At 43.2% G+C, this 25,066-nt stretch overlaps 1 protein-coding gene and 1 non-coding gene across 2 annotated transcripts; both read right to left on the reverse strand.

The window, feature by feature from the left end:
- Positions 1 to 1,840: 1,840 nt before the first annotated feature.
- LMAN1 (lectin, mannose binding 1) lies at positions 1,841 to 23,748 on the reverse strand. Its single transcript, XM_043889048.1, has 13 exons — positions 23,487 to 23,748; positions 19,983 to 20,137; positions 19,792 to 19,899; positions 18,981 to 19,042; positions 17,933 to 18,032; positions 14,373 to 14,496; positions 12,761 to 12,819; positions 12,213 to 12,345; positions 10,433 to 10,626; positions 10,206 to 10,276; positions 7,118 to 7,271; positions 5,312 to 5,433; positions 1,841 to 5,057 (listed from the first exon to the last, which is right to left on the reverse strand). Exons 1-13 carry the CDS (start codon positions 23,722 to 23,724, stop codon positions 5,021 to 5,023), a joined length of 1,557 nt encoding a protein of 518 aa, XP_043744983.1. The 5' UTR covers positions 23,725 to 23,748; the 3' UTR covers positions 1,841 to 5,020.
- On the reverse strand, positions 16,666 to 16,788 carry LOC122685098. The gene has a single exon (XR_006338268.1). It is a non-coding gene; the product is annotated as a small nucleolar RNA SNORA26 (small nucleolar RNA).
- Positions 23,749 to 25,066: the final 1,318 nt, after the last annotated feature.

Raw genomic sequence — 25,066 nt, forward strand, 5'->3', positions numbered from 1 at the left:
TTTCACTTTACTAACCTAATATGTTGCTAAAATGGTCTCAGTTTAAAAAGTTAACATTTAGGGTGAAATAAGAAACTTTTCTTGGTCTTCTTTGATCGAGAATGTACTTTCACACTTAATTCCACTTCCACTTTTAAAGATGTGTTGCTTGGGACTTAATACATTCAAGCCATGACCCCTAAATTATTATTTATAATAAACTGCATTTCATCTCCATTGAGAAGCCTTACTAGTAAAGCATCATAGAACTTTACATAAAGGAGAAGCCACAGTTTGTTTCTGTCTGCTATCTTCCTGGTTTAACACAACTCTCCTTACAGGTGTTTTAAAACATTAAAAGACACTTTTTATTTCTCAAAGAAAAGGACCATCTCTAAAAGCAAAACAATAAAGATAAAAATCTATGTTATTCAGTTAAATTATTATATTATAAAATGATTACAATCCCATTTGACTAGGAATTAGGAAATCGCAACAGTGAGGGTCTCGGTTCTGAACCCCAAAGCCAGACTGCGAGGCGATCTCTCCCTAAGCAGTCCTTTGTGTGTGTGTGATGGGGGGAGGGGGTGCTGGGCATCACAGAAACTCCTGGGTGATGACCACACCAGGGTGACAAACGAATGCTCCCTGGGATTGTTTACAAAATCAGATCTTTCATTGCTTTCCCGTAAGATAATTCCCTTGAAAAGACCACCGTGTCTTTAAAAACTTTTTATTTAGTTTATTCCAGTGGCCTTTCCACTTGGCCATCCAGTGGAATCTTCCAGAAAGGGAAAATAAACACCCCAGGTGAAATGGGAAAACGAGGTGTTAACCTTCCAAAGCCTTCTCATCTACCTGAATAAAATCCTAAATCCTTGCGATGGCCAGGTCCCCAGGGCCCCAGTGGTGTCTAGCTCCCGCCACCCCTCCCCCAGCAGGCTCACTGACCGAGGGGTTTGGTTTCTTCTCATTTCTTTCAAAGCTATGTAATTTCTTTTTTTAAAATTAATTTTTTTTAATTGAAGGATAACTGCTTTACAAACTGTGTTGGTTTCTGCCAAACATCAACATGAATCAGTCATACTCAAACCTATCTAGTTTCTTTTACATTGAAAGTTGCTCAGTCTTGTCCGACTCTTTGTGGCCCCATGGACTGTCCATGGGATTCTCCAGGCCAGAATACTGGAGTGGGTAGCCTTTTCCTTCTCCAGGGGATCTTCCCAACCCAGGGATCGAACCCAGGTCTCCCGCATCACAGGCAGATTCTCTACCGGCTGAGCCACAAGGAAAGCCCTCTTCTGCGTGCTCAGGGCAGAAGGGCCCATTACCTTAGTTTCCGTTTCCTGAAACCACTTATAAAGACCACCTTTTACAAGCTGCCAACCCTGAGAGGGTATTATGAGGAAAATGAAGGCCATCTTTAGGAAGTGGCAAAGCCAAGATTTCAAACCCAGATTTGTCTGACACTGAAGCTGTACTCTCCTTTTTCAGAGCACACAGACCCTCAGAACTGGAATTACTTGGTTAAGTGTTACTTACCAAAAAGAAGAAAAGATTAAAAAAAAAAAAACTGCCATTAGTAACGACTAAAAGTTCTAGTTTAGCCATACTTTTACCAATATTTGGTTACTGAAGATGAAAATATCCAATGTATTAATTTTGTATTTTTCATTACCAGCAAGGGTAAGCATATATCCATAGCAGTTTTAAATTCTCTTTTTATGCTTCCGTGTATTGACTCTGCAGGTGGTAGGCGCCCTAGGGCAGAACGCAAAGCATGTAACACATGAAATACTATCACAGATCAGGGCCTTCTTGGGAAATAACTTATTATCTGAGACCAATGAAGGAAAAAGTAAGTTTACTAAAATATTTCTTTATTTGAGTAAGGTCAATGTCATCTTTTGAATTCCAGCTAGCATCAAATTAACAATCAGGAAAAAAACTCGACAAAATGTCACCTAATTGAAATTAACAATGGATAGAAAACCTTTTTAAACTTTAAAAGAATATATTACACAGGCAACATACAGATCTAAAAAGTTGCAAGTGGTGATTTTACATTAGATCTTATAAATAAAAAAATCCCCAATATAATCATTTGTTCACTATCTCCCTGCAATAAACACATGGACAGGAAAAAGATAATCACATCTTAATATTCACAACTGTCATTTCTGTTCTTTACAAAGACTGTGTCTCTGCAATGCAGCGGGTCAGGCAATCCCTTATTCAAGTAATTTTTGTTTTCCCCAAGTTATCAAAAGTACAATTGTCTGAGATAAAATGTCACAAAAACCACAATCAGGAAAAGCAAAACGCTTTAGCAGGCAGACTCAAAGATGGGGGTTTTCATGGCTTGACCATGATCTGAAGATGATTTTGTAAGAGCTGCCAACCAAAGTACCGAGGGCCACAGGCAGCAATCTGGGTTTAGTTTGTAGCTGCTGATAAACCAAGAGTTTTGGTGAAAAGAACGTTAAGTAATACATTCTAAGTATAAAGAATCACTGCATATTTGTTAATGTCGCTGGCAATGAAAATACTATGTTAGCTCTCAGCTCAGCTGTAAAGCTACACAAACCTCTGTTTCTTTCCCCACCCCTCACCTCAGTGGTTCTTCACAGCAGCACACTCAGAATCGCCTGAGGCGCCTGCCGAAAAAATGATTCTCTGCAGGTCCCACTGCTGAGTTCCGATGCAGGTGGTTGGGAATGGCGCTCTGGAATCTGTGTTCTTAGCAAGCGCTTCAGGACTCAGATGGTTCACAGACCACACTCTGAGAAACACTACTGTCTCTTTAAAACATGACAGAACATTGTGCCCTCATAGTAAAGGTTCAAGCTGAATAAAACATTCAAACAATCAGAACACAAAAAGTACATTAAATAAGAGTATTAACCATTATACAATTGCATGTCTTTTTTAAAGTGGCAGAAGCACAAAGATTTACAGTAAAATTGTAAAATCAACTTTGTTTTAATCCAAGGCACGTGTAAAATACTTGCTGGTGTGAGAGAAGTTAATTCAATTCTATAAAACAGTACAGAAATGAGAGAATCCTGGCAGTGATTGATTTTCCCACATAGCAAACACATTTTTTAAAAAACAGAAATAAACTACTTGAAGTCAGTGATTTTGAGGAAAACAAACCAAATTTCCAACAATAATAACTTGTATGAACCGTCTTACTGAGTGATTTTTTTTAAGCAAAAGGAAAGGAAGAAAGATTTACGCGTGTGTTCTTTTGTCCTAGCTGCCTTCACTTGTATTAGAAATGATCGGAACAATTCCTCTTGAATTTTAGCCTGGAAAATGTACACTGCAGAGATCTACTATTCCTTTAAGTTCAGGCACACGTGGCTCTGGGTTTTTGTAATACTGGATATTCTGCAGCTTTTCATCTCAAGAGGATAGATATCCAAGTCTCACAGTCTACAACTGAAACATTCTTCTGAAGGTATTAATTTTTTTTTCATGGAATAAGAGTAAATTCTGTCATGATGATGTCTCTGAAATACGAATTTCAACATGTTAACACTACAAGAAAAAAAATACCTGTGGAGCAGTTCTGTGTTGAAGTGGTTGTCAGTGTGTGAGTGGTCAATAGAGTATTCTTGCTCAGTGTTCCGGGATAAACGCTTCCGTAAAAGCATGCTAGGACTGCCTGCATGTGTGGCTCTAGTTAGCGACTGCTCTAACGCAGACTCCTTCAGTCTCTGTGTGGGTTTCAGGCAGTCAGTCCAATCAGCAAATAACAACTCACAGCAAATTTCTGAAAGCTGTGAAGAATTAAACAGTACTATTTATAAAACAGTACTATTCTCAGTTCTATGACAAATGAAAGGCATCATTTCAGCTAGCTAGACAAGGGAAAGTAAAAGAGTATTTTGAAGTCTACATCAGCTATGAAAACTAAATTAAATGTCATTTACAGACAGTTTCTATAACACCTAGAACTATGTACAGACTACAGCAACTCCTTCCAGCCTGGCATTTCAAGGTTACGCTTACCAACACGTGCTTCACAATGCCCTTAGTTCTGGCATTAAAACAAATCAGAATTAACACCATTTTTCAGATTTTGCTTTCAGAAACTTTAACACTGCTTCTGCTCCTGCCTTCTGGATTTCGACTAATATGCAGCGTCAGAAACACCGAGCCGCATGGAGGGATGTAAATCTGAAAGTGGTAGGTGCTGTGACCTTAAAATGTCCCCAGAACATGCCATCTGAGGTGAATTTAGATACAAAAGCAGAATGATTTTTGTAATGTTGAACTGACTCTGTTGGAACACAGACAATCAAGAATATGAGCAATCATGAAACGAACATCTCACCAGGCAAAAGACCCGTAAAAACCATTATCAGAGGAAAGTTCTCACCTCAATGGTTTTTCAGGCAAAGAGCAGCTCTTAATTCTCCCCCCAAATTTCCTTTAAAAGTGAAATACATCATTGATGATCAGAAGGGGAAAAAAAATGCTTCAATAAACATATTGAATCCTATTACCCAGATCCTAACACTCAGACAAAATATTTTTTGATTTCAAAGGGAGCTGTATTAGGTTCAAGGACTGTAGCACTGAGTCTTGGAGCAAGAAATTCTGGCCTCTTAAAAAAAAAAAAAGACTTTGGTTACAAAATAAACATGATGGGTAGGTAGCTCTCAGACCTCATACTCTGGGGGCAGGAGGGCAAGGGCGTTTATGCTAAAGACAGAAGCCTCCAACACCGGAGACTTACAGGTCACTTTCATATATGGGATAGGTTCCGCCTTTCTGGTCTTTAACCCTCTGATTTATCAGTATTCTGTGCAGTGGCTGTATTCTACTGGCCAGAAATTCACTGAAATTTAAATAGATTTATGTACTATGCACAAATTTACACGTGGTTGTCTTTAAGGTTTATTCTTAAGTCAATGTTTAAACAGTTATTTTATACAAAATAATTTAGACTAAAAAGCAATTTAAATACTTAAATTCCATCAAAAAGATATTTTGTACATACATACATGATGTACACATATGAAAATGGTGGTCAAAAGAATTTTTTGGCAGCTGCTTCTTGCTGAGTCCTAAGGAAAAAGAGAGACAAAAAAAAGACCCTGTGAAAAATTAAAAATGCCTTTTGAAGTGTGAAATACATGAAGATACACATGTCCCACACATGCACTCCCATGCGAACTGAAATATTCTCGACATAACATTTGCTTTGTATGAACCTAATTTTATAGGTATTCAAAGTTCCATTATAGATACAGATAACTTTATTGAACATTTCAAATTAAACAGATACAGAAAAATGCTGGATCAACTTTCAGAGACTTACCTGTACATGATATAACCGATAAATAACACCGTCTGTACCACAACGAATATCACGAAGTGCAGTGTAGATAAACACGATGGAAATGGCGGGAGTTCTGGACATTTCGGTCTTTCATTTGATGGCTGTGAGGGAAAAAAATTCTATTGTAATTAGTCAAACCAGTATTTCAGAAAAGGAAATAAATGTGAAATCTTTATAAAACTCATGGTGTAGACTCAAATACGTTCATTTTTTCACCCCATAAACATCCTCTTCATTTTCACAACCAAACTTCCTGAAAGAGCAGGTGACGGTGGAGGACCCCTCTTGTGCCCTCGGTCACCGACCTCCCGCCATCATCCAGCTCCTCCCCCGTGACAGTGACCATGCCGTCAGCACCCCTGAGGGTCACGGAGCCCACCCCGGGACACCCCCGGTCACCCCGGCTGCAGTAACTCCCAACGGCAGCCCCGTCCCCGTCGGCGGGCTTCCGGTTCAGACAACTAAGCTCGGCTGCCCTCCACTCACCTGCCCAACAGGAACGGCCCCTTCTCAGCGCTCATCCACCCCAACCTCCTACGTTCAACATCACTGATTAGTTTTTTGGGAAAACATTTCTTTTCCCATTTACACGAGCATTCCTTCTATTATAAAGTGGAAGTGAAAGGCTCAGTCGTGTCCAACTCTTTGCGACCCCATGGACTGCAGCCTACCAGGCTCCTCTGTCCATGGGGATCTCCCCACGTAGGAGGTTGGGGTGGATGAGCGCTGAGAAAGGACCATTCATAAGCAAGTATCAAAAACTAAAATCTGGGGACAAAGATTTCATCAAGGTAACCAGACAAAACAGCTTCAAAGATTAGTTGTTCTCAATACGTTCCCATCTGCAGGACAAGGCTCTTCACAGTGTATTTACTACCCACAGCATTAACCTGGCCATTGTAACAAAAGCTGAATTTGGGGGGAAATAACCTCAAACAGAATTTAGGGAGTAGATGACAATGCTTTGGGAGGGAGGTAAAATGGTCAACGAGAAAACTACTGAACCATGTTTAAAAAACCGGAAGGGGAAGAGGCAAACGCTATAACCATTTGTAGATTTCACACGGGTTTTCAAAGCCAATAAATAAGAAAAAACGAACAAGCTCCAGAGGCCTGTTTTCTAATATTGCTTCTTACTTGTGTTAAACTTCAAAAATATGCTACCTATCTTTAACATTTACTGCCTCTCTCCAAAGATGTAGGTGGGACCTACACTAACAAAAAAAACAAAAACAAAAACAAAAAACCCAAACTAATAAAGCAAATAAAACAAAACTTAAAAAAAAGAACCAAGTACAACAGGAAAGTAGCTAGAAAAAAGAAAAATCTTGCCTAAAAAAAGCTGCTCTAAGTCAGCCAGTTTTAGATCTGCACTTCCTAAACAGCCTAGAGAAACATGAATTACCCAGGGCCTGTCTGTCTCACCAATGGGTGCGTCAAGAAACAGCTGCCTTTTTCAAAGCTGTTTAAGGGTATCATTTCTGATAACAAGAGATGTTTCTTAAAAAGAGAACTTCTAGGAAAAAAAAAAACGTCTGAGGTTGGGATGGCCCCAGTAACTGGAATAGCAATTTATCTTTTTAAACAATTCTATTCAGTGGGCAATGGAAGCGTGATGTGGAACACGTAGACATCTGGGTCATAATGGAGTCATTCTACCCCGAATATTAAAAGTGAGCATTGGCATCAGTTTAGAAGTTAAAATATTTTCAGTAGAATGTACGTTTGTCCTTCCCAAAGCAGACTGTGATAATTAGTCACAGATGAGCAGAAAGGAGAGCTGACCATGCTTCGCTGCGCTAAGCTGTCGATGTCCCGCCTGACGATGTGCAGGTGCTCCTTGATGTCGTTGAAGTGCTGGGTGGTCTCGTACACGCCCGCCGCCGGCCCTGGGTGCGCGATGCCACTGACCAGTCTGACCGTCTCACTCATGGAGTTCCTGAGACAGAAAGGCCCGTTAGACAGCAGAATCACTAGAAGGATGATTTTTACAGTCACAGATTTCAAAGGGATAGACACATTTCTACGCTCAATGCAACAGAACATTAAAAAAAAACAAGTATTTTAAAAAATTGTCTTCAAAATTGGAAAATAACTTATAAAAACTACATTATTATGCCTTCATCTTTTACTAAGGGCTGTCTAAGCACAGAGAATACTAAATAATTTGTGTTAAAACCAATACTATAAATCGAAGTGAAGAGGAACTAAAGTGAACAGGAACAAAAAGAGCCTCTTGATGAGGGTGAAAGAGGAGAGTGAAAAAGCTCAACATTTAAAAAACTAAGATGATAGTATCTGGTGCCATCACTTCATGCAAAATAGAAGGGGAAAAAGTGGAAACAATGACAGATTTTATTTTCTTGGGCTCCAAAATCACTGTGGATGGTGACTGCAAGCATGAAATTAAAAGACGCTTGCTCCTTGGAAGGAAAGCTATGACTAACCCAGACAGTGTATTAAAAAGGAGACACATTACTTTGCTAACAAAGGTGAGTATAGTCGAAATTATGATTTTTCCAGTAGTCATGTACAAATTTGAGAGCTGGATCATAAAGAAGGCTGAGCACTGGAGAATTGATGCTTTTGAACTGTGGTGTTGTAGAAAACTCTTGAGAGTCCCTTGGACAGAAAGGAGATGAAACCAATCAATCCTAAAGGAAATCAACCCTGAATATTCACTGGAAGGACTGATGCTGAAGCTGAAGCTCCAATACTTTGGCCACCTGATGCAAAGAGCTGACTCAGTGGAAAAGACCTTGATGCTGGGAAAGACTGAAGGCAGGAGGAGAAGGGGATGACAGAGGATGAGATGGTTGGATGGCATCACCGACTCGATGGACATGAGTTTGAGCAAACTGTACATGAGTTTGAAATACTGTAAGGCTAGAGGCAAAAGGAGCTTCACATAAACCCATCAGTAAATACGTTTCCTATAGGGATATGGTTTAATACTTTGAAGTCACTCTATATAAACTTTATGCACACTAAAACTGAACCAATAAGTGAACACATTGTAGAGACTAAGAACCAGGTTCCTCCTTGCTGGAGAGAGGATGCTCAAGCTGGGACAGGAGGAAGGCTAACATCAGCCCTGCAGTGTCTGGTCCAGTCTAACCAAAATCCAGTGTCTGGATGATCTCCTGGTTTCTTAATACAAGAGGAGTGTAAGGGATACAAATATACTCAAAGTATCTTTCCCCAAATATATGTTTATTAACCACCAAGGGAAACTGGGAAGAAACTACAATATACAAATGATCACACCCAACGTCACCAGCAGTAAGACATATCAACATCATGAACATGATGCACCGCTGTATTCTCGTTAAAAAGTGCAGAACTTCCATCTGATCCTGAGGAAGTATCAGACAAACCCAAACCGATGAACCAAACTGGCCCAATGAACTGATCAATGCTCTTAAAAACTGCCATGGTCATAAAAGACAAGCAGAGATAAACTATTTCAGACTGCAGAGGTCAACAGAGAAAACTAAATGCAATGTGCAATCCTGGATGGGATCTTCGAATGAAAAAGGCATTGGTAGAAAACTGGTGAAATTTGAGTAGGTTTATTAGTTCAGTTAATAGTACCAAACCAACATCAAATTCTTTGTTCTGACAATTGTACCGTGGCTACATAACATGGTAACATCAGGAAGTGAAGTGAGGGATACACTGGATATATATGATGGATATATGTCCTTTATTTTCTGCAATGTCTAAAATTAGATCAAAACATTTTAAAAAAATGTTATACTGATCTGGTTTCTACTTCTAATCTAACTATTCATTTAGCATTGTACATGTTTTAATCATGAGTTCAAAAAACTTTTTGAAAAAGATTTTTCAAATATACCAAACAGTACAACTGAAAGAAATACAAATTTGCAGCTAGCTTTAACTTGTAGGTGTTAAATGCTATCACCCTCTGCTTAACCTCGTTCAGTTTAATTTTCCAGTTCCGAAGAACTCACCTTAACATTCTAGCTTGTCAAGGGTTGTACTGGCTGGGACAGTTCTCTAATGTGTTAGCCTATGACATGTGGCATGCTGGCTGTTTCTCTGCTTCAGGCATTGAATGCTGTGAATCATCTGGGAAGGGAACCCTTTTAAAAACCCTACCATTCAGCGTTACAAGGACACAGTGTCTCCACAGCAACTCTCTGCCCAGTCTCTCTTACAGCACAATACAGAATGAAAAGAGGCACTCACACGAAGCACCCTTCCTTCACGCTGGCTTCGTTCCATCGCAGAGAAGCCCCTGCATCAGGTATGCCTGTCTCACAGCCCTGTAATACTGGGCATGCTTATTCCTCTAGTTAGTTCCCAGGACTGTTATGTATTGTATTACCCATATTCTTTTTATTTTGTTGTTGTTTAGTTGCTAAGTCGTGTCCGCCTCTTTTGTGACCCCAGGACTATAGCCCGCCAGGCTCCTCTGTCCATGGGATTCTCCGGGTAAGAACACTGGAGTGGGCTGCCGTGTCCTTCTCCAGGGGATCTTCCCGACCCAGGGACTGAGCCCGAGTCTCCTGCACTGGCAGGCGCATTCTTTACCACTGAGCTGCCTGGGAAGTTCTTCTGGATTTTACAAATGCACAAATGCTATCAAACAACTGTGACTAACATTTTTTCTCTCCCCTTGAAAATGATAAAGCTTTCTTTTCTAGCTGGGAACAATTAAAAGATTTAGACATGTTCGCTATATATGAAAAGCCCCTACTCTACACTCCCCTATTTAGAAATAATCCAGAACGTGATTCTTACTCATGGAGGAGCTTACAGCAGGGACATGCCTGCACATCTAGAGAAGTCCTGGATTCAGGATAAAGGTATCACACAGCACTCAGACAGGACTTTGTGTACTTACTTCATTTCGTTTACTTGTCTCAGAATCTCATGCTGAGTGTTCACAACAGTATCCAGTTCTTGCTGAAAGGTCTGGAGGAAAAACACAAGATGACCAGCCAGCCCGAGAGCCCCGACTCCAGCGAGCACACCGTGTAACACCCAGACAGCTTCTGCCTCCTTCCTGCCGCTCCTCCACCCCAGGCTCCTCCCCTCACCAAGGCACCTCCGCAGACCTGGCAAGCTCACCTGTCCCGGCTGCCCCGGGGCTCCGGCTCCTCTCTTAGCGATCTCCTCTGTCAGGGAAGAGACGTATCTTCTCTGTTCATCAAGAATCATATCCAACTGTCGGTTTAACTGCTTGATTTCAAGATGAATACGATTCTGTCCTTCAAAGATCTGTCTCAGCTCACGGTCTCCTACGCTTTCAAATATTTCATCCGCTGAAAAAGTAATCACAAATCAAAAATCATCATAAGAGTCACCCACACATAACGTGGTTTTCGAATTACTGTAAGTGACCAAGTTCCAACCTCCACTAAACGAAGAACACAGTTGTTACGGTCCTTCCTGTGTCACAAACATGCATGTAACTGATTCAACCCTGATTCAATTACTAATTGTTTTCGCCACCTCTGATGGCTGATTATTTATAACTTAGGTCTGAATTTTTTCATCTAAAAATTATTTTCCCTTTTAAATAGACTGTGTGATTCTATTTACAGGGGTTGGGAGAACTAATCTAATTTCTTAATAGGAATCAGAATAGTGGCTGTCTCTGTGGAAAGGTGGCTGACTTGATCTGGGGCAACAAAAATATTCTATACACTCATCTGAGTGGTGGTTAAAATTTGTCAAAATTCATCAAACTATTCTCTTAAAATCTGTGCATTTTACTCACATAAAAGACTAAGAAACGGAGCTGAAAAGTTTTAATTTCCCTTTTATTTCTGACCATGCTGAAACCATATAACTGCAAACACTTACTACAACAAGCTTCAGGATATACTTAAAAATCATATGTGATATGTAAAAAAAAAAATCCAAGGAAAAAACAGAATTTATTTTTCATTTTTATCTTCATTAAATCTGAATAACACTGTTACTCATTTAGATTAACACACTACTTAGTTCAAAAGCTAGCCCCAGGCTTTATTAAGTATGTCTGCTTAGTCAGTAAGCCACGTTCGACCCTGTGTGACCCCATGAACTGCAGCCTACCAGGCTCCTCTGTCCACAGTGTTTCCCAGGCAAGAATCCTGGAGTGGGCTGCCCTTTCCTTCTCCAGGGGATCTTCCCGACCCAGGGATCGAACCCGCATCTCCTGCACCGGCAGGCAGACTCTTTACCGCTGAGCCACCAGGAAGCCCTTGTTAATTAATTACAGCCTTGATCATCTGTGCTGATGGGAAACTGAGATCATAAAAGCTCGCAGATCATGGAGTCATTCTACTTGGCATTATCTTGTTTGTGACATGGAGCCCATGTAAGTTCTCAGTTACACTAGTTTAGACTAATATTTCAAAATTTTCAACCTTTAATGTCCAGAATTCTGTCTGAGTAATAAGGGGAGATATTCACTTCACATTACTCTCCCAAGTCTCAACAGTTTTCAAGTACTAGCTTTGTATCAACTAAGGTAAGTGTGTGCCACTAAAAAGGAAAGAAACCCACCCCGGACAGTTGCATTCAGCAAGCGTGTACTGAGTCCCAACTACCGCGCCAGCACGACCGCTGTCTGCGGGCGCGGGGGGGACGCAGCGGGGCACGCGGGGAGCCTGCAGTCCCAGGGCTCCCTGTTCGTCCTTCACCCGGCCCTCCCGGCTGCCCGCTTCTCTAGGCGACACTCTTCCGGGTGAAAGCATCGATCTCCAAGCCCTTTAGAGACTGCAGACTGGCTTAAAAGTCATTTCCAGGAAGTACTTAGAGTGTGACAGATAAGTGAGCACAGGTAAGATGAATGAAGCGCTGGGGACTCAAAAGGGCCGCGACCATCGCTGCAGCGGAGGCCGGCTCGGCTCCAACTTACTAGGATGCCCTTGAAGGTCGGGGTGGTCCTTCTGGAATTCCTCTTTTTTTTTATCCAGCTCTTGTTGAAAGTGCTCAAATTCCTCCTGGTACTTTTCTTTCTCTTTTTCAGAAATTTCTTTATCGACTGTAGGCTTGTTTGGAGTTTAAGAATAGATCATTAAAAAAAAAAAATTAAAAAGTAAGAAAGTGATAAGCCTCGATATATGTTCTTTTTTCTCATTTTAACTACTCCACCACTAGGTGAAAGGTTAATTTCCTCTTGTTATTAATACTATGACAAAAAATAATAATAGCCACTACCATTTACTGAGTGCCTGCCAGAAGTGCACTGCCTTTAATGCTTACAACGTCAAGGTGGCCAGCACAAGCATCTGTTTTACTAGCGAAGGAATGGCATGTACGGAGCTTAAGCAACTCACACAGGTCGTAACAGCAATCATTAGTAGAAACTAGATCTGAGCCCGAGTTCATCTGCTCAAGTTTGCAGCTATGAGGCAACACCACTAAATTACAAGTGAGCTTTCTGAGAAAAATAAGTGTACTCACTGGCTCTTTCCCAGGCTCGGTCAGTTGGAAAGTCAGAAAAGAAAGAACATCATGGTCATCTACAAATTAAAGGAAAAAAAAAACCAAAAAACTGAAAAACCTCCACAGTTGATCATTTTTATGGTTGTGAATTTACAGACATATCTTTCTTTAAAATAATGAAAATTAGCTCTAATTTCGTAAAGGCAATGGTGCTCTGTGAGCTTAGAGACAAAAGTTCATCTGAAAGACTTACACTAGAACTAAGCAAGAATTTACTTTCTTAAACCCTAAACCAGAACATCTAACGTGTTTACCAGGTTAACGTGTTCAACGTGTTATGGATGTTTAATACCCGATAAAGGGAATGAACAAACAAAGTGTCAATGCAAGCGCAAACTCCTACTCCCGGCATTAAGATCCTCCTTTATTTTCCCACAAATCTCCTCATGGACCGTGTCCCAGTCGTGTGAGACAGAAGCCTGTCCTTCAGGTATTTCCTGTTCCCATCTGTTTCTGAACCTTTCTTACACACTCACCACCCTGAGCCTTACTTTCCTGTTTTAAACAGGACACTGCTCTGTCCTGGCCTACTGGGAGACCCGATTTATCCATGTTGTCCTGGTGTTACTAAGAGCATCTCCTTTCACTACCAAAGCATCTCAATTAGATAATATGATTACTCTTCTGTACCTCTTTTGTATTTGTTTCCCTCATACAGCAGATACTAGCAATTTTATTTCACCTGAAATTGTTCATTTCAAGCTGGCTGAGCTAAAAACAGCTCACAGATCAAATGTGGAGCTACCATACTCATCCTGGCTAGTGTCACACCCACAAACGAGACATGAAAATCAACTGCGGCAATCTCTTTGCTTTTTGCTACTTTTATGGAGATTAGATACATAGCCAGATTAAAGAGGAAACTGAAACACCACAGGGTGGGTTGGGTAATGTTAGAAGTCACGCAGTGTTAATAGAGCCCTGGACCCAAGGGGCAGAAATCCAACCTAGTCCTGCCTGGGTCTGATTTATTGGCCACATGATCTTTAGAAAGCCCTTAAATCCAAGATTTGGCAAAGCCACCTAAAAATAGAGTAAATATGATCTATCCTCACTCTCTCTCCCCGCTTCCCGGTGCTATTGAAATGAAAAATTCACATAATTGGAAATAATAAGACTACTATACAAAACGAACACAAGATGGTATTAACATCTAACGGTAAGTTCATTTATCACCACATATGAAAAAGATACAGTAAGTACATCTTTAAAGTTCAGTCCTCAGTAATATTTCCTCAGGCAACCAAATTCATTTAAATGTGCTGTGACAACTCTCAGGGTCCTAAAACACTAGGCGATCAACCTTTTAAATATGTCTCCTTCACTATAAAATACTGCACCCAGACTGGTGCTCTGATGTACATAATTGTATGTGGCCCCCAGCCAACTGTAAGCCTACAGAAGAGTGAGCAGCCCCAAGAGACCAAAGGCCTGGCCCTACTGATCATGGGAAGGTTGTAACTTGTCTCAAAAGGTTAAAAGTAAACAAAGCTACCCATTTCCAAACTACACGATTCCTAGTAAGATTCAGTTCACAACCTCTTAATGTTAGAAGACGGCGAGGTCTTACCTGCAAGACCTCCAGTGGCAGCAGATATTCCAAAATGCCCCTGGGCGGGGATGATCATATTTTCCACTTTGGCGCAAAATTCATAATCGTTTTTATCTGGTGTGAAGCCATTATTGATCATTACCTAGAAAGACACATTGCAGGTTAGAGCTTTTACAAAGACCTTGTAAAATGAATCTCACGCAGTCGGCTTACGACGATTTCATCTTTGTACCTGGTCTAATCACTGTCAAAGGGCCATCAGCTTCAAATCGTAATGCTGTACACCTCAAACTTAGAGAGTGCTGTGTGTCAATTACATTTCAATAAAACTGGAAGAAAAAATAAGCACTAGAGGAGAAAAAAAACACTTAAAGAGAGTTTCAGAGAGACAGATCATTACAGAAAGAAGTCTTGAACTAGTATGTTCAAGAAGCAGCACGCCTCTGCCAGGCCGAGGACAGGGGGGCGCATCACAGGAAGTGACCGCAGCCAAGGGCCAGGACCACCGAGCCACAGCCGGCTGTCCTGCCAAGGCGCTCCAAGACGGATTCTTCAGGACGCTGGCTCTACAGACATTCACAGACGCTAGGGGAAAGAGCACCCCACGGTCCAGTAAGCCTGAAGAATGAGCGGCGTAACAGAGGCTTCTTTATTCCAGGACTTCCCACAATCTTGACTCTGCTCGATGCACAGTCCCACCGACCTTATCTGACTGGGGAACTCTTTTGTGGGCACCTGCTGCAGGATGACTGCTATCGTTTCGGGAACTGCTGGCAGGGCTGGCGGGGCTGTACACGCAGCCTCCCTGGGACCTGTGAATTCAAGTGCTGGGTCTGCACTTGCCACGGCTGGTGTCAGGGCTCCGCCACGTGAAGGTACGCGTGACCCAGTGATGTCCCCGATGAAACTGCACAGTGCGCACTATGTGTAACAACTCCAGTGGAACGCAAATCTAAGTCAGTCATAACAGACTGGACACTTGCCTCGAGTCTGAGGTCTCCAAATCAGTTTAGAATTTAAGACTGAGCCAGTACAAAGTTTCCCAAATGACTGTCTTTTTCTGAGTTTACACAAAGGAGTGCAAGGCTAGCTCATGATTCAGGGAAAAGAAAAACGTAAGCAAGGTATCCTTTACTTATAAGTATCATATGACCAGATACTGACAGCACCTTTAAAAAAGCAGAGTTCACGTGGTACCAGCGACCTTAGTTATCCTAACCGCCTGCCAGGTCCTGTCCACCTAAACATTACCTCAAACCCAATTCATCTACATGGCTCAGACAGCAAAGAATCTGCCTGCAATGCAGGAGACCTGGGGCTTGATCCCTGGTTCAGGAAGATCTTCTTGATAAGGGAATGGCTACCCACTCGAGTATTCTTGCCTGGAGAATTCCAAGGACAGAGGAGCCTGGCAGGCTACAGTTCATGGGGTTGCAAACAGTTGGACACAAGTGAACAAATGCGTGACTAACACTTTCACTTTCTTCTTTCATGCTCATTGCAGCATTCTTTGCAACAGACTAGATACAGAAGCAACTGAAATAATCAACAGATGAATGGATAAAGATGTGGTAGGTATGAACCATACAAGAAAATACTGCTCAGCCATAAAAAAGAATGAAATCTTGCCATCTGCAACAACACAGGACGGCCTAGAGGGTGTTATGCTAGGGAGAGCAGACCAAGACCAGTGCTTCAGGATTTCACAGAACAAAACAGAAACACAGTTACAGATGCAGAGAACTGGGCTGCCAGAGGGGAGGGGGCTGGGGGGAAGGAGAGAAGTAGGGCAGGGAGATTAACAGGGAGAACCTCTAGTTGCTAAACAGTCACAGGTATGAGATACAGTCCGGGAAACAGCCAGGAATCATGAGATACCTTTGTACAGTGCCAGATAACCAGATTCCCACCGCCATCATTTTGCAATGTACAGAAATGGCAAATCATTACGCTGTATACCAGGAGCTGACATAGTGTTTGTTATAGGTCAATTTCACTCCAAAAACAAACAAAATCATAGCGTTGGATTTACAGATACCAGCAGTAGGGGGGTGGGGGTGGAGAAGTGGAAGAAGACAGTCAAAAAGAATAAACTCCCAGTTATAAGATAAACAAGCACTAAGGATGCAATGTACAATGTGGAAAGTACAATGAACACGGCTGGATGTTACACCTCAAAGTGCTTAGAAGAGTAAATACTAAGGATTCTTAGTGTAAAAAACTTTTTTTTTTTTGTCAAGTTTAAATTTAATGACTTTGGTATTAACTATACACATACTAGTAAGTGCTAAGACTTAAAATCTTCTGGTTCAGTTGTGACTCCAGACAGGATCCAGAGAGGAGTTCTAAAAATCTCTTCTCTGGGTTTTATGAAGACTTTCTTTACCCTCCTGTGTTAGCCTCTTAAGGCACTGCGTCAGCCTTAAAAAGGCACTGGAAAGGGCAATAAAAAACTCTTTTTTGACACTACTATTTATTTTTTTTTAAACATGTGTAGCCTTATCTTAGTTTGGAAATCATGCACAAAATATGATCTAATAGAAAATTTTAACCTAATAAAAAAAATGAACACTCTCAGGCTGAATTTTTTCAAGGAAAAAAATATTTTCTATTGTCTTTCACTTTCTACCTACATGAGATGATAGATATTCACTGAACTCATAAGTGCACTCATCACCTCGTGGTATATGTAAGTCAAATCATGCTACACACTTCCAACTTCTACAATGCTGTGTCAATTCTATCTCAATGGAACTGGAAGGAACAAAAGGGAGAAACCACATGTAAAGGACCAAGCCACACTAAGAGTCCCACTAAGAGTCAGTCTAAATCTCCCTGCTTCTTGTTTCTCCCACAAACACCGTTAGAAGACCACCGCTGCCTCGGTCACCGTCCTGAACCGGGACCTGCTCACTCCACACTCCTGCTAAAACCCTGCGTGCGGTTCCTTACAGGACGCACTGCACCAGGCGGCTGAGGCTCGCTGCTGCCAGCCTTCCCAGCTCACCTTCCACAGCTCCCCTCGCCTGCAGCCAGACCAACTACTGGCCTTTCTCAAATGTTTCAACAGTTCTGACGCCTGTTTGCTCTGCCTGGAATATGCACCCCACCTTGGAGCCTCCTCCTCCTCCCTCCAGGTGCAGCCCCACTGAGAAGCCGCTCCTGACCGTCACCGCCCTCCCGGCAGAGTCACAGGGCTCTGCCCTCTGGGTCCCCAGTGGTCTCCCTGTTGCAGCGCTGATCACACAGCGTAGTTAACACGACATGAGCGTGGTGTTCATAAGGTCGCCTCCATCAGACAAGCTCTTTGGAGAAAATGACCTTGATCTCATTCATATTTGCGCGGCACACAGCAGTACGCCTAGACATTCACTGACTAAATGCAAACCTGCTGTCAAGTTTGACAGCACACGACACGTGACAACGTGTGACACGTAAACCGAGCTTTGAAGCCACTTCTCACAGAGCAGCGCTGATGAGCGTGTGAACAACACCCAATTTAAAACGCGCTAGTTTCCATCGGCAGAAGCACACGAGAGGACTGGCCATCGGACTGTCTCTACGAGCATGTTACTTACTGTCAGGGTTTTCTGGTAGTACGTGATCTTTGCCCGGACAGGATAGGGTTTGTTACGAAAGTCCCTCTGGCAACTTGATAAAGCTTGGTTAGCACCATCACTATAGCGTGAGGGAAAGGAAGACAAGAAATTTAGGGAAGTTTCTTGGTATTTTAAAAACTCACTATTTAAAACAATTAATGTCCAGCAACATCAAAACCTGTATCAAGTTATGACAAAGTTTGGGGTATCTGAAGTTATCTATGCAGAAGACACCAAGCTGACACGTGAGTTTTCCCTGAGACTCGGGTCAGGAGTCTGGATGAGGAGCCAATGTTAGTGTGGCTGCAGATTTTTCCTCTGCAGAGTCAGAGTCACATACGGAGCTTTAAAAAAATGCAGACTCCTCAACTCTGCCCTCAAAGCTGAAGCAGAATCACAAGGGAGAGGCCTTGGACTGCTAGTTTAAATCGCTCAATAGGTGGTCATGATGAAGTATCAGAGTTAAACATCACTAAGGCAGGAAAGTAATTTTTCTTGCATTTTACAGACTGGCTGAAAGGTAATGCCCCCACAACCATGTGAAAATTAAAAATGTACAAGCCTAATTCACACACATTATAAATACACTAAACTCTCAAAAGCTCTGTAACCCACTGAAAATCTTCTCAATACAGCAATACCAGGACTGAACAAGGAGGCATAAATTGCTTACTCATTAGGGTGGTTAAGGTTCCAAACTTTATTTTTTAAAGATCCCTTTGAATAAAGATGAAAAAACATGACTATTGCATCACTGAGAGCCAGGAATGTTTCATATATCTTTGAAGGTATATACAATTTTAGGTTAACAACAACACATCATTATGTTTGAAGTGGAGGTAGTCCACAGAAGGAACTTTACAACAATACCAGAGTAAAATAAGACCTTCCCATTAAGTTACAAAAACACCTCAAGGAAAAGAATAATCTTTTTCATCTAGAAAATGTTCAGATTTGAAACAATATATTTTATAAGGTTTCCAAAAAGAAACTAAAAATTGGAATACTTGTAAAAAAATACACTTACTTTTGATGATCATAATGGATTTGTCCATTGTTGCCTATAATCAGTATTGCAGGATTATTTTTCTAAAAATAAGGAGAATGTATTTGTTTTAAAATCCTTACATCAAAGAAGTACAGATTATTCTGGGTGTGCTATAAATTCTCTAACACCTCTAAAACACCTAGGATACTGTGAGCATGGAACTAGTGTGGGATTTACGGGAACTTAGTAGCAGGAGAATTAACACGGCCCTAACACCGAAGGAGTCCATTGTTAAGACTCTCCTGTTAAACTGCTACTTACGACCTCTGATAACCCACAGACTAGCAGCAGAAACAATGACCACAGTCTTAGGGCTGCTAAAGCACAAGTTAATGTTTCCAGCTCATAAGTACATTTTGTCCTTAACTGTTCTGGAGAAATCAGGCTGATCAAAGAGAGTGATTACCAGGTATAAAAAGGTATCAGTAAGTGAGCTAATAGTAGCAATGCACAGGTTTTCATGAAAAAAGCAGTAACAATCTGAACCACTACTGGTCTCACTGTCTGCATCTAAAGGACTCAAGCTGATCCTCAAAATTATTAAGCATAAACAAGGTCCGGGGGAGGTGGGTCCTGAAAAGTTCTCAGACTTAAGGTTCCATTGTCACCTCAAGTTGGAATAAGAAAAACCATGAACTTCTAGCTTTCCATTTATAAATTCCCAGCTATATAAAGATTCAAGTCCTCTACTATAAAGCTGACAAAAGTGTCAAATAAACTATATTGTTCACAGACTAACTTTGTTAGCAAATACATTTAAAGTGGGTAACAGTCCTGAAAAACACCATACCTTTCCATCATTGTCAAAAGAATCAAAAAATATTCCTACACCATTCCACATATCAGCTGATCCAAACACAGGCCCCTCCAAGCCTTGATTCTCCGTATACCAAACTGCCTGTAAATATATAACAGGGAACATTTAGAGACTAGTGGTATATGCATCTATGTAAATTTTCCAAGTTAAAGAAATTACCATACCAGGCCATCAGCTCCAATGCGACCTCTTCCAGTCACTCGAAACGTCACCTCAAGTTCCCAATTCTCAAAGGCTGCTTTTGTCTTTGTCCACACTGATCCTCTTTGGCTTTTTAAAGATGGTGCTATTCGGATTTGATCTGAACTTGGAATAGCATCTAGAATAGCAATCAGGGAAGAAAAGCTTTATGTTATAATTAGATAAAACTCAATGAATCATCAACAAACTGTTATATATACCTAAAGAGATCTAACTTTAATTCAGTCGCCTGTACAGTAATTTGTTAGGGAAAAATTCCATGCTGACAATTTCAACTTTTAAATTTTAGGGGTGTTTAATACCCCTCTATCTTTGAAAAACGTGATATCTCTGCAAAAAACAAACAACAAACCTTAAAGCTGCAACTAACCGCTAAAAATTCAAGGGGTAGGAGGGAAGAAATTACAGCTTGAAAGGCAAATCAACTATTTGATTCTTATGATAATCTTTCTCAAATACCTCAGAAATTCATATATTTCCTTTTTTAAAACTTCGGTGTATTTTTTTTACCAGTGTACAAATGTTAGAAAGCTCAAATAGTGTGAAAAGCACATACCACTAGGAATCAAGAGACCTATTCCTAGTCTCACTTCAGCTGTGTGCCTTTGAGCAAATAATTCTCTTACTCTCTTGGGTTCACCATATATTCACCTGTAAAATGAAGGGGCTGGGCTCAATCATTTATATACACCCCAAAAGTTACATGCAGAATTCTGAGCATGTATACTTTCTTCTGGAAAGACGGTCAACTGAATTTCCAGTCAACATACAGTTCTTCAGCATCAGGAGATTCTCAGAGAGAACAGGGACACGATGGTCTGTGTCTCCATCCACTTACTAGCTGTTTGCTCGTAGGCAAGTCACTCCATTTCTCCAGCAACTTCACAGGCATGTAAGTGCTTATATAAGCGCATGTAAATATTTCAATAAATGTTAGCTATTCCTATTACTGGACTGTGCTCATTCATTCAGTTGTGTCTGACTCTTTGCTGCTCCATGGACTGCAGCCCTCCAGGCTCCTCTGTCCACGGGATTTTCCAGGCAAGAATGCTGGAGTGGGTTGCCATTTCCTCCTCCGGGGGATCTTTTCCACCCAGGGATCAAACATGTCTCTTGCATCTCCTGCACTGGCAGGCGGATTCTTCACCACTGTGTCACCTTATTGGACGAGTAATTATCAAAGCGCCTATGAGTCTAACTGAACAACCGGAGCACACCTTCCTGGAAGTGAACCAGTTCTGACATCCTGACGTCCACGCTGGGACATAAGCCTATTGTCTCTTTACAGGTAGGAAAACTGACAGGAAAGACAAGCTGAGATCCTTTAGAGAGTTTAGCTGCCATCTGCCACCATCACCTGCAGAATGTAAACGTCCGGCGCAGTCCTCTCAGAAAAAGCACCTGACAGAGAGCCAGAAGAGCCGGATCTGAGTCCTATCCTACCGACACTAGCTACGCAACCTTTGCCAAGAATTTTTACCTTTCTGAATGTTAGGTGTTTCACCTATAAAACAGCCAGCACCTGCCTGACCTACTAGGGATCTAATCAGAGCATGAAGAAGGTGAAAGAGCTCTGACTGCTCCAAAGGCTGACAACTTGCTGTTATCATTTTTGCCCTTATGGACCTGAGGATGTGTACTGACAGTACAAAAGGACATTAGAGTTAAGAAAAAGAAACACCATAGATTTGGTCTTAATTTGAGGATGATGTAAGGGGATATGTTTAAACTAAATCTTAATAATGGATCTCAGGGCAAAATGAAAAGGGAAAAATGATGAATGGAGTTAAGGAAAACTGTGAGACGGTAAAAATCACAGTGATAAAGCAAGAGATACCCAGAGCGATGATTCCCAGAGTCAACAGAAAAGTCACTGCTAAAATTCTGAACTCCTTATTTCAAATTCAATCTAGCCATACAATTTTCATTCACCCAGGTATGTGGTATTATGTGGTATTTCTCCAGCAGAAAAGTTTAGTTGGTTATAGGTTCTGAAAAGAAGGTCAATGTAACTAATTTTAGCAGTTGACTTAACATTCCTAATTGGCTGATGTATGTGGTGTGAGTGAGAGAAAAAGTGTAAGAACAAGACAATGGAGAAATGCAGAAGTGAAAAACGTAACACGTTTATCACCACTATTGAAAAACTCAGCATCATTTCAAGAAGAACAAAATTCCCCCACACTTGTGTTTGGGACACCTGCGCCAGCTCTGTTACTAACAAGGCTAGGTTGGTAACAAATGCCCGGGGACAGGCTTTTGAGGAGCGGGTATACAGTAACCCTGCGCAGTGAAAGAATAATTGCACTCTCCTCCACATACTTAATGACTTGGTCATTAAGTCTAACTGAAATTTCTACCTTTTAATTATACATTAATTCAAGGACATAGCTCTTCCTAAAAGTGTACTTTGTAAAGCAGGAATTACTTTCTAGAAATGAAACATTTTGTTTCAAGTGCTGGACAATCTAAAAGAATGCATGCAAGCCTTACATGAAGGACCGCTCATGACACTCAAAGATGGAATTCACACTGCCAGTGCTTCCCACCCCATAGAAAGGCATTTGCCACTTGTTTCAAAGGTTGCATCTGATGGTCACTGAGCAGTTTACAGAAGCCAACTGCCACGTTTTAGGCGGCCGTGACACATCAGCTCTGGTACAGATAGGTTTTCTCTCACTTGTGTGAGCAGGGAGCAAGGTTCTCTTACCACGGCCGGGGCTTCACAGCGCCACATACACAAGATGAATAAAACACTGGGCACAGGGTATTTCAATCTCCCATGCCAAAAAAAAAAAAACACCACTAAACATGAAACAGCTGTACATAGTGCTAGTTTTTAGACTCAAGTTCTCAATCGATACCTCGCATCCCTTCTTCTATTAAATGAAGCTAACTATAAACGACATAATGTGCTAATGCAAGAGAAAAAATCAAAGAGCACACGACGTCCCTGAGAAAGGCAAATTTAAGGTACAAGTTCCAGCGGGGTGAGAAGCATGTCCTCCGACATGAAGACTTCGAGATCGCTCTAAAGCCAACACGGGCCATCCCTGCAGCCGTCAGGGGACACCGGGCACTCAAGTGGAGCATCAACCTCGGCCGACCCCGGGGGGGAGCAGGGGCGCAGGTCCAGGCTGGGGCCGATCGGAGCGGGGGGACGGGGGCGCGGGATGTCTCCCCGGAGCCGCGGCGCTGGGGTGAAACGCGACGCCTCGAAGCGAGCTCAAGTGAGCGCAGCAAGAAAGGAAGAGCCCCGAGACCGAACACAAGGAGCGCGGGGCATCGGAAGGGAGCACGGCAGGAGGGGGGGTGGGGAGGGGGGACGGGGTGCGGATCGGGGGCCCGCGGATCTGGGCTGGCCCGCGCGCCCGGGGCGCGGAGGAGCGCGGAGAAGCGCGGAGAGCACGGAGGGGCCCGGGCCGCCCGCCCGCCCCACTCACTGCCCGCCCGCCCGCCCCGCTTACTGCCCGCGTGGGCCCAGAAGGGCACGCTCCCGTCGCTCTGCACCAGGTGCGGCCCCTTGAAGCTGTACTTGTACTCGAAGCGGCGGTGCGGCGGCGCGGCCGGGTTGTCCGTGGCGCCCGCCGCCCCGGGGCCGCCTCCCGCGCCGTCGCCGCCAGCGGAACGGCAGACGCACAGCAGCAGAACGTAGAGCAGCGGACGCGCCGCGGCCCGGGGACCCCGCCGCCTGGACCCCGCCATCTTGGACTCTGGAAGAAGGCGGCCGGCGCGAGCGGGCGGGGCGGGCGCCGCGGACGGCCAACAGGGCGTTCGCTGATTGGCGGAGCCCCGGGGGCAAGGGTGAACCCCGCCCCGCCTCCACGATCCGGGCGGCCGCGGGACAACGAGCATCGTTGGGCGGGGCCGCGGGGGCGGGGCGGGGCCACGGGAGAGTGCAGGACCACAGGGAGGGGGCGGGACCACAGGGGGAGGGCGGGACCACGGGGGGGGGGCCCGAGACCACGGGGAGGGGCGGGGCCGCGGGAGGGGAGGGGCTACTGGAGGGGCGGGACCACGGAGGGGGCGGGGCCGAGGGAGGGTGCAGGACCACAGGGAGAGGGCGGGACCACGGGGAGGGGCGGTACCATGGGGAGGGGGCGGAACCACGGGGAGGGGCGGGACCACAGGAGGGGCGGGGCCAGGCCGCGAGGTCCGCGCACACGCCTCTGGTCTTCTAGGGTGAGCGAGGGACTCTAGCATTTTCTTACCGCGTGCCGTGAAGGGTTGGAGGTGCACGAAGGCTACCTGTGAGACGCTGCCTTCTGCCTTTTAACATATCTTAGAACTCTGGAGCCCTGACACCTGTGGAACCCAGCGCATCAATCCTCCCCTGGCCATACTAAATCCTTACAGCGTTAGTTAGGAGAAAGGCCTTCCTTTTGATGTGATACCAATTGTTCAGTTTCTGGTGTTCAGCACGTGAACTTCGTAGAAACAGGTCTTTCTGGCATTAAGGCATAATCGCGAGTATTACTGGACCTAACCCACTGAGCTCCACCAGGCCGTGTTAGGGCATTTTAAACCGGCAACCAGCAATCCACGGGCCTGGAGAGACCTAGCATCTTTTGGTTGGTGTTGATTCAGGCCTGAATTTATCACTCAGCCATTACCTTTCTCAAAATCTAATTCCAATAGCTTTCCAAATTTTGAAACCGTAGCAATAATGCATTCAAATAAAACTGAGTGTATGATAGGAAGGATTAGGAGCTGCGAAGGGAGGGAGCCACAGAAACTGGACATTTGAGATAGTATTGGTGTTTGAGTCAACAAATAAGTTCTGCATTTTAAAGGGGAATCTTGGGGCTTCCCTGGTGGCTCAGTGGTAAGGAATCCGCGTGAGGAGACACAGGTTCGATCCCTGGTCTGTGAAGACTGCACGTGCTGCAGAAAAACTAAGCCCCTACATGGTAACTACTGAGCCTGATCCTGTGCCCTGGGGCCCAGGAGGAAGAGAAGCTGCAATCCAGAAGCCAGTGCACCACAACTAGAGAATCACCCCTGCTCACCGCAACTAGAGAGAAGCCCCTGCAGCAAGGAAGACCCA

This window comes from Cervus elaphus, chromosome 27 (assembly GCF_910594005.1).
Source record: "Cervus elaphus chromosome 27, mCerEla1.1, whole genome shotgun sequence".
Taxonomy (NCBI): Eukaryota; Metazoa; Chordata; class Mammalia; order Artiodactyla; family Cervidae; genus Cervus; species Cervus elaphus.

Bases quoted from the DNA above. Each gene is read 5' to 3' on its own strand.
- LMAN1 (XM_043889048.1), bottom strand. From the start codon at position 23,724: ATGGCGGGGTCCAGGCGGCGGGGTCCCCGGGCCGCGGCGCGTCCGCTG. The intron at 12,346-12,760 runs GTGAGTACACTT...ACTCCAAACAAG, and splicing joins CCGAGCCTGGGAAAGAGCCA to CCTACAGTCGATAAAGAAAT. The intron at 7,272-10,205 runs GTAAGTACACAA...TTTCTGTCTCAG, and splicing joins AGACAAGTAAACGAAATGAA to GAACTCCATGAGTGAGACGG.